This window comes from Limulus polyphemus, unplaced genomic scaffold (assembly GCF_000517525.1).
Source record: "Limulus polyphemus unplaced genomic scaffold, Limulus_polyphemus-2.1.2 Scaffold9357, whole genome shotgun sequence".
Lineage (NCBI taxonomy): Eukaryota > Metazoa > Arthropoda > Merostomata > Xiphosura > Limulidae > Limulus > Limulus polyphemus.
The window spans coordinates 7,548-22,736 of record NW_013674967.1 but is presented as its reverse complement, the minus strand read 5'-3'; the positions used below and the strand labels follow the sequence as shown (position 1 = coordinate 22,736).

The 15,189-nt window shown below is 33.3% G+C and overlaps 1 protein-coding gene, 1 long non-coding RNA gene and 1 other non-coding gene across 3 annotated transcripts in view; 2 read left to right on the top strand and 1 right to left on the bottom strand.

Annotated features, from left to right (window-relative positions):
* LOC111083392 overlaps positions 1-3,754 on the top strand; it is a 5,034-nt gene extending 1,280 nt beyond the window's left edge. Inside the window, exons 2-3 of the long non-coding RNA XR_002609014.1 lie at positions 1,745-1,746; positions 3,700-3,754. This is a non-coding gene — a long non-coding RNA (uncharacterized LOC111083392). The remainder of the gene's footprint in view (positions 1-1,744; positions 1,747-3,699) is intronic.
* Positions 1,730-1,802, top strand: Trnav-cac. The gene has a single exon. It is a non-coding gene; the product is annotated as a tRNA-Val (tRNA).
* A 618-nt stretch (positions 3,755-4,372) lies between the features above and the next one.
* Positions 4,373-15,189, bottom strand: part of LOC106475885 (adenylate cyclase type 2-like) — a gene marked incomplete at its 5' end in the record, with an annotated part of 16,885 nt that continues 6,068 nt past the window's right edge. Inside the window, 3 exons of the mRNA XM_013936560.2 lie at positions 4,373-4,435; positions 10,365-10,523; positions 10,917-11,049. Of these exons, the coding sequence (XP_013792014.2) occupies positions 4,373-4,435; positions 10,365-10,523; positions 10,917-11,049 (355 nt within the window). The remainder of the gene's footprint in view (positions 4,436-10,364; positions 10,524-10,916; positions 11,050-15,189) is intronic.

Sequence of the window (15,189 nt, the reverse complement as noted above, 5' to 3'; positions counted from 1 at the left end):
TTGCCCCAAGGGTGGTAAGAGTTGAACTATATCCTTTGTTCTTTCTGTTTTCGTATATTCTAGTTCACCACACAGTACGCTTCCACCACCACCTCCCGCCAAGAGGCCAGACGGGCGCACGATCCCTCCCTTCCCAGTTCCAATCTCGAGAAGAGCCATAATCTCGAGAGAGCGAGACCATAACACATTTTATTTATTTCCATAATATAACAGTGTAACATTATGTGTGATAAACACAACACTATTTGCAAGTAAGACTAGAGTTGAAAATTTAAAAAAAGTGTTTCAGTATGTTACTTTCCTCTTTAGATTCCAGACCACCATCACAACGACTAGGCATTAATGTGTCTCAGTATGTTACTTTCCTCTTTAGATTCCAGACCACCATCACAACGACTAGACATTAATGTGTCTCAGTATGTTACTTTCCTCTTTAGATTCCAGATCACCATCACAACGACTAGGCATTAATGTGTTTCAGTATGTTACTTTCCTCTTTAGATTCCAGACCACCATCACAACGACTAGGCATTAATGTGTTTCAGTATGTTACTTTCCTCTTTAGATTCCAGATCACCATCACAACGACTAGGCATTAATGTGTTTCAGTATGTTACCCAATCTTGACGAGAATAAGGTATTCCTTCCGGTCTTCTTAGGCGTGAGTCTACGGGCGGCATGGATCTTCGAAGATGTGTCCTTTTTAATTGTTACTTTGATTTCCCAGTAGCAATGGATAAATCCACGTTCCTCAGGAAAACGGCGAAGAAGCTAGACTGGTGGATGGAACTGGCGTGTAGTCTTAAATCCGCAAAAACAAACAAACAGAAGTAGTTGTATTTTACAAAGAAAGTAACCAAGTTATCTTAAATTTCAGACTCCATAACATTCCTACGGTTAACTTCGAACAAAAATTAATTTCGCACAATCTCTTTTCCGAGACATAAGAAAAAGGATGACCAAGATTAAATTATATTCTCTAAAATATGGTGGCTATATCAAAGGATGCAGGGCACAGTCCAAGGTGTACACCAGAACCGTTCATGAATATAGCAGCACAATCACAAACGATCTGTCAAACAGGGCCATCAGGACATCATATAGACTCCATACTTACACCCACGGGACTCGTGTCCGCAAAGCCAGTAAATCGCAGCGAGGTAAAGAGCAATTCAGAAATCCTGCAGACTCTAACCCTAACTCTCACTTCCCGAACCTACCCACTACTCCTGCACGTCTCTTGAGAAAAATATACGTATATTAACCTCAAAATATACCGCATAAAAGGTATGTCCACAAACAGCCAAAACCATTAACCATCATATTCGCCTTGGGGCATTCATACTTTTCCTCTTTAGATTCCAGACCACAATCACAACGACTAAGCATTAATACACCAGCTAGTTTGTTTTTTTCGGCTTTCCTTTGCGGCATTTGTGTGGGGGGAGCGGAACGTAATTGATATGTATATATATATATATATATATGTTTTCTTTTCTTCTTCCCCCTTAAAGTTTTCTGATTTCATCCCTTTAGTCACGAGTGGGATGAAGAGTAATTGTTCTTAGAATCTAAAAACTTATGGACGATAACCAGACAATCCTAGAACTAGAAGTATAGAAATCGAAACTGTTCTTTTTCATCCCACTTAAGATCTCAAACCTGTTACCATCAGTAAAACAGGCGGAACGTGAAAAACAAAATAAATACTGAACAACAATTATTAACTGTTTCCGTAGTGTAGTGGTTATCACGTGCGCCTCACACGCGCAAGGTCCCCGGTTCGATCCCGGGCGGAAACAACGAAAATTTTTTTTCTCTTAAAATAAGTTTTAACAGTTAAGAAATTACGTAATTGTAAATACAAATAACTTTCTGTATATTCTAGTATAATTTTAAGTGAAAAACAAGTATTCCTGGTTTAATTACTTGCGCTTACACTGAAAATGTAAGTAAGAACCAATTTCTAAACTATTCAAATTACTATTAGTTAATAATATTCATCAGAAACCTCATTTCCTGAATATTATTTACAAGTTGGGTTAATAGTGATTTTTTTTTTACCTTTAGATAGTCAAAAGCTGTTAGATTATGTAACAGCTTGTTTAATTTATACTTATCAGAGTATTAATGCGTAGTCTTTGAATATCAGTGTATCAAATATTATCAGCTTCCTACGAGAGAAAAATAGCACAACCTATTGGTTATTTTACAAATATTTAAATTATTTTTAAAGAATGTGTTTATCTTATTAACAAAACAAAACAAGAAACTTTGCAAAGTAAATATCTTGGTCTTTCTGATAAAACCAGAACATATACTAAACAAAATCAGTTTAGTAAAAAACCACAAAAAGTTACATTACTATGTAAAATATTTATGTTCACATAAACTTTCTGAATAGTGCGTATTTTTCTTCTCCGAATCAACTGAAGTCTCTGTAATAAGAAAGCTTTATTCACGCGCATTTACACAACGTAAGAAATCAAATAATTTTTAGTCTCGAGTATCTTAATTTGAACAGTATGCAGTTCGTTAAACGAGGGACAAACTTTTATTAATGAATGAGAAGTAATTAAAAGTTCTGCAGACAGTGTCAACATGAAAAGAATTTCTTTGTAGCTTTGTTAACTTAAAACGAAATTGCACCTAATTAAATTACATTCAAGTTCTAAGGCGTTGATCCTGAAAACGTTTTTGAGCTTTTGTTAGATTAAAAACGTTTTCAAACAACACACGTTGAACAATAAAGTTTTTCGCAACGTATTACACAAAGATAAGTTTGTTATGCAAGGTTATAACAATGTAAAGACTAGAATACAACACAGTAGATACTGGTAGAACAGTTTCGTTTCGTTCTGAAACCTTATGAAATTCAAGATATCATTAGTATTCAACTTAATGTAAATTAATAAAGTATCTTAAAAAGTGTAATAAAGCAAACATAGAGCATTGTAAAGGATGTTGTTTCATTTGAACTTAGAGTAGACATAATAATGGATTTAAAACTTTTAATGGACTGCAACTGACTGTTGAAAGTACAGAAACCGAAACATCGTCTGCTTTTTTTCTTTAAAAAGCAGTTACGTCCATTAAAGTTCTCAAACTTACTATTGTTAAGGGCAATTATTTAACAAAATCAGTTTTAGTAGAACATTGTGAAACGTTGGGCACAAAACAGAAGATATTGGTAGAATTCTGTGAAGAATAAAAACCCTATATAGAAATACTGGTAGAACACTGTGAATATTAAAAACATAACACAATGAATACTGATAGAACAGTGTGAATATTAAAAACATAACACAGTGAATACTGATAGAACAGAGTGAAAACTAAAACACAACACAGTAGATAGTGGTAGAACAATGTGAATCTAAAACACAACAAAGTAGATACTGGTAGAACAATGTAAAACTAAAACACAACACAGTAGATAGTGGTAGAACAAAGTGAAACTAAAACACAACACAGTAGATACTGGTAGAACAAAGTGAAACTAAAACACAACACAGTAGATACTGGTAGAACAAAGTGAAACTAAAACACAACACAGTAGATACTGGTAGAACAAAGTGAAACTAAAACACAACACAGTAGATACTGGTAGAACAAAGTGAAACTAAAACACAACACAGTAGATTCTGATAGAACAATGTGAAACTAAAACACAACACAGTAGATAGTGGTAGAACAAAGTGAAACTAAAACACAACACAGTAGATAGTGGTAGAACAATGTGAATCTAAAACACAACACAGTAGATACTGGTAGAACAAAATGAAACTAAAACACAACACAGTAGATAGTGGTGGAACAATGTGAAACTGAAACACAACACAGTAGATAGTGGTAGAACAAAGTGAAACTAAAACACAACACAGTAGATACTGGTAGAACAAAGTGAAACTAAAACACAACACAGTAGATACTGGTAGCCAGTATCTACTGTGTTGTGTTTTAGTTTCACATTGTTCTACCAGTATCTACTGTGTTGTGTTTTAGTTTCACATTGTTTTGTTTTCCCGCGCTAACTTATTCCGTCATTGATTTAAATAGACTGATCTTGTTTGAAGCGTTTATCCTACATGGCTATAATATTGTTATTTTAAACAAATATATATATATTTACATTAAGGTTAACTTTACACTTACTATCTACCACTATCTACTGTGTTGTGTTTTAGTTTCACATTGTTCTACAAGTATCTACTGTGTTGTGTTTTAGTTTCACATTGTTCTACCAGTATCTACTGTTTTGTGTTTTAGTTTCACATTGTTCTACCACTATCTACTGTGTTGTGTTTTAGTTTCACATTGTTCTACCAGTATCTACTGTTTTGTGTTTTAGTTTCACATTGTTCTACTGTACTCACCGACAACCAATCAGAACTCCACCTCCCGGTAGAATGTTGCCTTCAATCAAGGCTAGACTCTGTTGGAAAAGCAGAATTACGATGTTTGTTAATTCTTGCTTTGTATGTATAGAACAAGAAAAAACGTATATATCACGTATCATTTAAAAAGGAGTGGTTTTTTAATTAAGACTATTTTAACAGCAGAATGTAACAAATCAGGGCATAAAAATATTTGGTGTTCAGGTTAATTAATGTTTTCTTCAGCTTCTATCACAAGTTGCATGGGCACGAAGGGAGCAAACTCGTGTATAAATAAATAAAGTTGTTTCTATAACTCTAGCCATCGTGGTTGTTTCCGAAACATCGATAATAATTTATAGTTTAATGATTTCTCGATTATTCTTATACAACACTGATCAAATAAAGATCGGAACTAAGAATTAACTTATTATAAATTAATTAAGTTAATTCTCTGTCACAAGTTGACTCGAAGTACTTAAAGTCATAAATCAATACCTAAAAAAACAGAAAAACAAATCCATAATAATTAAAATTCTTTATTTCCTAGTTGAATACCTTCGCTATTAACGACATTTTCGGCCATAATCCCAACAATAACTCATGAGTAGCAGCCAGCTAAATCCATAAACTAAGTTTACAATGCAAAACAATGATTCGAAGTATATAAATCAATAATAGCAAGGTTGAACATTATTAAAAATAACGATAATAAAAATAAATCCAACAAATGGTGTATAATTGGTTTATTAATCAACTTCAAAAAACAACATAAAAACCATCAACAGTAAATAATATCAATAATGATGTTAAAAAAATTATTTTAAAAAAAAAACAACTCAAATTTTCAACTTTCAATAGGTTACGTTGGTCTCTAGTAATAATAATGTCCACCAGTGGGACAGCGGCGAGTCTACAGACTTATAACATTAAAATACAGGGTTCGATTTTCCACGGTAGATACGGCAGATAACCAAATTTGGCTTTGCTCTAAAACAAACACAAAAAAAACTTTGGTATGAAAGGGTTAAAATAGAATCCAGTATGTAGATTACAAATTTTTATAACGTACGAGCTGTTTTAAAGTTGATATATTACAAGACAGAGTGTCTGTTATAATAGCGAAAAACTACATTTCCGCTAAAAAAAAATATTAATACAATTAAATCAATTAAGTCCAAGATCCATCTAAGTAGGCGCGGAATTAGAGACGCTACATTTCCAACCTAAGCAAAATGGACTTTAAATCTTTATAGTCTGAACGATGACACACAACGACGTCAATAAACGTCTTAACAGGATTTCCAAGTGCCTCTTACTAGATAACAAGTCGTCACTAACACGTGGACAGTGAAAATGTTTTTTTCGAATATTCCCTCTTTCTTTTGGGTGAAAGAAAAACACACACGTGGTTGGCAGTCATTCAAGTAAAACCTGACGTTCACATGGTTGGCAGTCATTCAAGTAAAACAAGAAGCGTTTTCACATGAGTTGAAATGGGAATGTGACATAAGGGTCTTTGACGAGAGGTTTCACGACTTTCCTTGACAATAATTGTCACACTAAAGGTTAGGTATCTGATAAACACAACGTCGGTGTAATTTTATTACAAGACTTGTAGAAATAAACTGAAAAAATGGTATTTTCTCCAACGCAGAATTTCGTACAAAACCTAGCGTTTCTAACAACACAGAATTTCGTACAAAACCTAGCGTTTCTGACAACACAGAATTTCGTACAAAACCTAGCGTTTCTGACAACGCAGAATTTCGCAAAAAACTAGCGTTTCTAACAACGCAGAATTTCGTACAAAACCTAGCGTTTCTAACAACGCAGAATTTCGTACAAAACCTAGCGTTTCTGACAACACAGAATTTCGTACAAAACTAGCGTTTCTGACAACACAGAATTTCGTACAAAACCTAGCGTTTCTGACAACATGTACTTTACAACATTTTTAGATCTATTCCTGGTGTCTTCTTGCGCCACCTCTCTGCTCGTTTCTTTCCTGTATTTAAATCATCAATTAATAGCAAAAAAAAATTAAAAATTCAATGCATAGGTAAAGCACGAGTTACATATGATTCCAACCTATTGTTGAGCTTGAATGGCAGGTGTTCCTTGTACCATATTAATAACAGTTTTTACCGACCCTGAGTTAGCTTTTCTTCGGTCATCATACGATCCGAGGATAGAATAATGTAATAGTTATTACATATGTCTATTGATACTCGAACTAGCAAATATTTAATGAATTCTTATCGACATACGGGAAGTAAAATACTGTATTTGTTAACCCAGCCATTGTCGAAGGACCTAACTTCTGAGAACGGTCAAACCAAACGTTTACAAAATAATTGTTAGTAAAAGTTAATTATTTTTCTAGCACTTTATGGATCCAAAATATAAAAAAAATGAAACATTGTAATTAAATATACATCTCTTATTCGTCATTTTTCGTATTTTTATTGTCTAGTGTTTAACAACAAATGACTGCTTGTCAAGTCAAGTAATTACATATCAGGTCATCTTCAGCTGCAATAATTCCTAATTTAACTGCTGGCCAATTGAATTAATCTATCTGGGCTGATCTTGAGCTAAGCCTAAACAAAATGGAGAAATAAGTATAGAGCTGCAATAATTCCTAATGTAACTGCTGGCCAATTGAATTAATCTACCTGGGCTGATAATGAGGTCCAGAAAATAAGCAACCTGGTATTTTATGTTTACACTTTATCCCAGTTCATCTCTTATTTTTTATAATCATGTAATCCTTAGCTCAAGATTAGCCCAAATATATTAATTCAACTAACCAACAGTTCCATAAGGAATTATTGCAATATTATATTCATTTCTCCAATTTATTTAGGCCTAGCTCAAGATTATCCCAGATAGATTAATTCAATTGGCCAGCAGTTACATTAGGAATTATTGCAGCTCTATACTTATTTCTCCATTTTGTTTAGGCTTAGCTCAAAAATAACTTTACACGGGTTATGTGGTATTTGATTTAAACTTGTTCTAATTAACTATTACACAAGGCGGTCTCATTCACTCAGATGAGAATAAAAATAGCAGTTTTACAGCTAATAACTTACTCTTTGCTTACAGCGATTACTCAAGTTTTATTGTTTGTTGTATTCGGAATGTAAATCTTGGTCTGAGCTTCTATTAAGTTAAACTTTTTCACATATCTCTATCTGATATACCTTGTAGTTGATGAGAACAAGTTTAAATCAAGGACCACATGACCCATGTAAAGTTATTTATATCTGACGTTCTTTTTTAAGTATCAAAGAAAAACGAGAGCAGTAGCGTATAGTGGAATATTTATAACATCAGATGATCACACATTAAAAACAAATCTGTAATTTTATTTTGTTTGGTTAGGATCACATACATACATATATATATATGTATAAGAATTTAAGTAGCAAAAGTTTCACTGACAGTTTTCTTTGTCTGGTAAAACGAACTCCAACTTAAACCTAACGAGCTCACGTATCTTTTATTCTTCTTTCCAACCATATTGTGTTTCTCGTGGATCTGTAATGGACGCCAAACCACACAGAGAACGTGCTCAGATTTTATAATCAGGAGGTATATAACAAAACAAAAATATAGGTGGTTGCTGTTAAGTCATTTGGTTGGAAACTGTTGTTTTCTGGATAGTGTTAGGGGCGTCTATATCGGAAAATGTACTGTTTCCTAAGCATATATATCGTTGATTTGGAGACGAAAAATTTTTATTAGAATTGCGATAAAAAAAATTTATGTGAAGAACAATAAAAAGGAATTACATATTATTGTTGTAAGATAACAATAAAAAAGTGTTTATGTGAAGAACAATAAAAGGATTTACATATTATTGTTGTAAGATAACAATAAAAGTGTTTATGTGAAGAACAATAAAAAGGAATTACATATTATTGTTGTAAGATAACAATGAAAAGTGTTTATGTGAAGAACAATAAAAAGGAATTACATATTATTGTTGTAAGATAACAATGAAAAGTGTTTATGTGAAGAACAATAAAAAGAATTTACATATTATTGTTGTAAGGTAACAATAAATAAGTGCTTATGTGAAGAACAATAAAAGGAATTACATATTATTGTTGTAAGATAACAATAAATAAGTGTTTATATGAAGAACAATAAAAAGGACTTGCACATTATTGTTGTAAGATAACAATAAAAAAGTATTTATATGAAGAACAATAAAAATGATTTACATATTATTGTTGTAAGATAACAATAGATAAATGTTTATGTGAAGAACAATAAAAAGGATTTAGACATTATTGTTGTAAGATAACAATAAATAAGTCTTTATATGAAGAACAATAAAAATGATTTACATATTATTGTTGTAAGATAACAATAAATAAGTGTTTATGTGAAGAACAATAAAAGGATTTACATGTTATTTTTGTAAGATAACAATAAATAAGTGTTTATGTAAAGAAGGAATTAAATATCATTTTTGCAAGGCAACAATACAAATATATAAGTTATTTATTATCGATATTTTACAAAATATAAGATAGTTTTGCTTGATTTGAAAATGCAAAAGACTTATCGGACTTTACAAAGAACTTGTGTTTATAGGAGTAGATAAAACACGTTGTGTTACCTGGTAAAACTTAACATGGTTTTAGGCGAGAAATTAATCAGGTTTACTTTTTTTATTTTCTGAGTTATAGAAATTTTAAAGGTAGCCATTTGTGATCAGAAAATAAAATTTTCAAATGAACCACATAGTTGTGAAAATACTTTCCATTTTTATTTGAAGCTTTGGCTGTTGGACAGTAGTGGTGGACACAGTCCAATGTGGCTTTACTTTAAGCAAATGAACCAACAACAGAAGCGTTATTAAGTTTATAATAAATAATGTTAAATAGTTAACAATAACAGATTAATGATAAATTATTAATCATAATTAATGAATTATAAATAATCAATAATAAATTAATGAGAAACAAATAATCAACAATAAACCAATGACAAATAACTAATTATCATAAATCAATAACAGTTAATTAATGGTGACGATAGAATGATAGATGATGTTATTAATATTTGATTAATAATATTAATCTATTAATCTATTAATATAGATTACATGTAATCAATTCAAATGAAGTAAGAATAATTTCTTTTATCAATATTAACTTATAATTTATTCATTAAAAAATAATTCTCATACATGGGACCATAATAATCTCATAAAATCATTATTTTATATATTTATTATTAATCCTTCCTGATCAAAAGTACGCAAACTATATAGATCAGGACTGAAAAATAACTAATCATTTAATTAATCTAATATGAATAATAAACTTAATATAAGTGCTTAATTTACTAAATAAATACAAAAGAAAACTGAAACCTATAATGAGTAGACTACATTGAATAATCATCATCATCTGGGTGTTTTCAATCGTAATTGTAATACCTTACAAGGTTTGGCTAGCTCAGAAGATTGAGCTAATATATAATACAATTGTTATCGCGAAATAATATATCGAGCTACTTTTAATTCTCGAAAATTAATGTACGATTATGACAAGAATTTACACTTTTTTCCAGTGAATTCTAAATGAAAAACTTTGTTAATTTTAGAGGAAAAGATCTCAGATTATTCAATGGGTTAAATGTTTTTTAAAAAAAGATGGGAAATATTTTTGTATCTTTATATTAATCTGTTCCAATTTTTTTAAGACAAAGCAATACCCTTCGAATGGTTACGTTCAAAATTCATCTCTCTAAAGTTAACTGTCTTGTTTTATATTGTGGCTTATGTTATTGCTGAGAAAGTTTTCTTCTGCCCTCCCCCCCTTTTTTTTGGTTTACTACTCATCCAACTGATAGTAAATGAAAGAAAATGTAAAGGATATCTTAGCTTTTTTGGTTCGTCCTTTTTTTTACCCAGTTTCTAAGATATCTAATGATTTTTCGTTGTTTTTTTTCTTTTTTACGTACCGTTAAGCCAATGTTTTTAGCAAGCGTGACCTCTGATATATTTGCAAAAGGCTTGTCGGCTCCCCAACATTCCACGTGCTTACTCATTTTAGAAGAAGTGCGACATCTAGTAGAAGAGTCGGATCTTTTTGTTGTTCTTTTAGTATCGGTCACGCCTTCCTGTAAGACAAAGAATATCGAGAAACCTATAACTAAATATTCGAATTTATATACAAGAATAAATTACATTTGTCTGGTAAAATCTAAGGTTTTTTAAACGGAGCCAAAAAAAGTGAAAAGGGTGATTTGTTACAAATGTGGGAAAAGCCTAACAAGAACAATATATGTACATTTTTAATTTCTTCATTGACATCGAAGTGTGCCCTTGAAACATATTATTATCATATTTGTATATTTGAAACAGAGTTTTGTTTCGTTTTTTTTTAAATGACGAAAAATATTATCGTGAACGAAAGTCAATTTAATCTTAACAGTGAAAGAGATTGTGAACGACTCCCCCTGGTGGAAATTATATGCTTCACTATCAAAGTAGTTCAAAAGAAACACCGTTACCTTAGGAGGAATTATAAGGAATGTTTCCACCTGATGATTAAGACGAAATGGGTCGTGAAGAAGTCCTTGGCGTGGTTCAACCTCGAATCTGTTGTCCAGTTGCTGAAGCGTTGCCATGGTAATATGCACTCGACTGGATATGTATATATGGACAGGTTGGGATATAAAGACAAAATATATATTAAATTTTGAAATGATAAAAATGTTAAGTTTTCATTTAAATGTATTGTATATATTCTTAGCACACTGTTATTTTCAACCTTTAACGGTATCTCATCCAAACACGCCCCCAAGTGGCACAGCGATATGTCTGCAGACTTATACTGCTAGAAACCAGGTTTCGATACCCGTGGTGGGAAGAGCACAGATAGCCCATTGTGTAGCTTTGTGCTTAACTACAAACAACCTCATCCCAACACAAGCAGAAAACAACATGCTGAAAAGGCACTCTTATACTTTCTAAAAGGCACTCTTTTACTTATTTTTTCAAAAGGCACTCTTTTACTTATACTTTCCAAAAGGCACTCTTTTACTTATTTTTTTCAAAAGACACTCTTTTATTTATTTTTTTCAAAAGACACTCTTTTATTCATACTTTTCAAAAGACACTCTTTTACTTATACTTTTCAAAAGGCACTCTTTTACTTATTTTTTCTAAAGACACTATTTTACTCATACTTTTCTTACTTATGCTATTCAAATGAATGTCATATAAGCCAATGAAATATTTTCTGATTTATCACTTTCGTGCAATACTATGTTTTACACGTCGTTCCTCTGGGATGTTTGGTGTTTAGTAGCAACCATAGCATCCCAAGTATTCCTCTTAGAATCTAATATCGAACGGGTCTCCCCCCCCCCCCCCACCATGCATGCACTGACTCTTCCCAGCACTAAAGAGCCGCAGCGTGTGTATCTTTTTATTAAACAAACCTACTAAGCCTAATAAAGACAGACAGGTGCTACTAGAATTTCCAACCACGTATAAGATTTTATGTTTACGATGACAAAAATCACTGGGATAAAAAAAAAGGAGGCAAGACACATCATAAAAAAAACCCCTATCTTTTCGACAGGTTCACTTGTCTTTTATAGGGGTGAAGGATAGTAGTATATGGACGAGATAAATATATATGCCATTTTAACATTCAACAGAATTACCAACTAGACTTCTATCATCATTATGTTACCCACTAGGTTTCATGCTTCAGTCATTTATAGTACTGACGCTGCTCTCTCTCTCAAACGACACTGTAACTTTAAATGAAGTACATTGTTAAAAATATTTTTATTGTTTTGCATCGTTATCGAAGCTATCAACGTGAACGGCTTTTTATGCACACGTATGCTAAGCAACTATATAGGGTTCAGGTATAGTCAAGCCTAATTTTGAGCAACTGACAACAGGGAAGGCAGACAGTCAGCTTTGTCCATCTTCGAGCGAAACTAAGAGATTGTTTGTCACTCTTATAACGCACCCACAGCTGAAAATGCGGATCGTGTTCAACGGCGTCGCGTACCTTGGACCTGCGGATACGCAGTCCAGTACGTTAACCACTAGACCTGGCTCGATACAGTCTTCAAGGATTACTGATCATTCCAGAGTGAGCTCTAGGTAACGGGGAATAAAAAGTGATAACGAATATTAAATCATTTCATCAAAACATGCGAACGTATATTTGATTACGGTTGGTAATACCGTATGAAAACCGAGTTTCAAAGGTGTTAATATATTTGTTTGATTGTTTTAGCGCAAGGGTACACAATAGGCTATCTACACTCTGTCTCCACCACAGGGAATCGAACCCCGGATTTTAGCTTTATAAGTTTGTAAACTTTCTGACCCATGGAAGAGGGCGCTGCTGTTGTTTTAGCGCAAGGGTACACAATAGGCTATCTACACTCTGTCTCCACCACAGGGAATCGAACCCCGGATTTTAGCGTTATAAGTTTGTAAACTTTCTGACCCATGGAAGATGGCGCTGCTGTTGTTTTAGCGCAAGGGTACACAATAGGCTATCTACACTCTGTCTCCACCACAGGAATCGAACCCCGGATTTTAGCTTTATAAGTTTGTAAACTTTCTGACCCATGGAAGAGGGCGCTGCTGTTGTTTTAGCGCAAGGGTACACAATAGGCTATCTACACTCTGTCTCCACCACAGGGAATCGGACCCCGTGTTATGGCGTTGTAAGTATCGCTGACCCACCGAGAGTTGTATTGAAATGAGTTTAAGAATATGATAGCACTGTCGCTATTTCTAATATTTAAAAACACATTTAGCTGTACAGAGTTTGTGAACTATGTTGAGTAAAGGCATTTGGGGGTAATCTCAATAATAAACCATTATATAAATACATAGAAAAGTTCCCCCCCCCCGAGTGGCACAGCGGTATGTCTGCGGACTTACAACGCTAGAAACCGGGTTTCGATACCCGTGGTGGGCAGAGCACAGATAGCCCATTGTGTAGCTTTATGCCTAATTAAAAACAAACCTGTTGTAAAAAAGTTGTTTTTTTTTAAATAAAAGTAATATGATAAAATTTAAAAGGCAATTTTGAATTGTTTTAATTCAAGTTATAGAAAGCAAGGAAATGGTTATTTTCTAACAAGATTGCTTTATATGTAACCCTAAAAATAACAACGAAATCATTAACGAGTATTAATAATTGCATTACGTGAAGCGTGCTTTCAATGTTTTAGGAAACGAATCTGCTAAGCCTCACCAACACTGGTAGGTGTTCCATAAGATATATAATACATTACAAATATTGTTAGTCTAATGGAACTGTTCTTTGACGTTCAAGGTACCCCATCTGGAAGAAGTTAAGGAAGTCCTCGAGTCTTATTACTACACAAAAGAGTTTGAGATTGACGCGAGATCTCACAGGACCCGATCTTCATTATTACCCTAACGGAAAACACGCATCACAATGAGAGTAATTAGTGTTTTTTTTTATATCACACACAGAAAACTGTAGATTCGGCTAGACTATATTGTAGTAATAACATACAGGGCAGTTTAACAGTACTTAGTGAATTTTTCATTTCTTCACCAAAACGTGCAGTAATTTCAATATAATTAGTGTCTGCACCATTCTGTAACGTACACAATACGTAGTACATACTTAGAAACTAAGGCACTGTTTAAATAGACTGGATCATATCTTCATGTTACAGTACTAACACGTGTTACGCACACAGTAACTAAGGTAATGTTCATATAAACAGGGTCACGTGTTCTTGAACAGTACCGATACAGACACAATAACTAAAGTAACGTTCATATAAACAGGGTCACGTGTTCTTGAACAGTACCGGTACAGACATAATAACTAAAGTAATGTTTATATAAACAGGGTCACGTGTTCTTCAACAGTACCGGTACAGACACAGTAACTAAAGTAATGTTTATATAAACAGGGTCACGTGTTCTTGAACAGTACCGGTACAGACACAGTAACTAAAGTAATGTTTATATAAACAGGGTCACGTGTTCTTCAACAGAACCGGTACAGACACAATAACTAAAGTAACGTTTATATAAACAGAGCCACGTGTTCTTGCCACAGAACTGGTACACATTCTGATGCGACTGACCTGCTCGTGAAAAACAGCTGATAAAGGGAAAACTCAAATAACTGGTTTGATATTCATGTCATTCAGATCGCACGTGCTTATGCAAAATCAAGAGATAAAATATTATTGATGGCAGAACAAGTAGGTTTATAACGTCATAAAATATACCTTCTAGCCAGACGAATTTCGTCAACTGGAATCCATATGGACGAATAACGTGAAGAGTAAGAGCTCCTGGAGGATAAAAGTACCTTTACGATGCTATAAAATTAAATTTATGTTCTGCAGACGGTAGACGTGAGTCTGAATGTCTGAATTGTGGGGGAAAAAAAGATAGCTATTTCTGACTTTCATTCTGGAATACTCGGTTTGTTTCTTTATTTGAAGTTTTCTTGCAGACCGACACAAGAGCTTTTATACTAGACTTCCCTCTGGTGGCGAGATGGAAGGCAGCTAATCAAAAGCACCTTGCGGCAGTTCTTGAGAGGTACTCTTGTTAGACCGAATTAATAGGATTTGACTGTTACTTTTATAACACACCCACCCTCAACGTGCGGATCGAGTTTGTCCTTGTTTTATTCAGTAATGGGACGCAAACCATGAACCTTTCGATTCGGAGAAAGGAAACGCTCACCATAAATATCGGCGGACAGAACTCAGGTAGCCCATGGTGTGGCTTTGGAGTAAATAAACA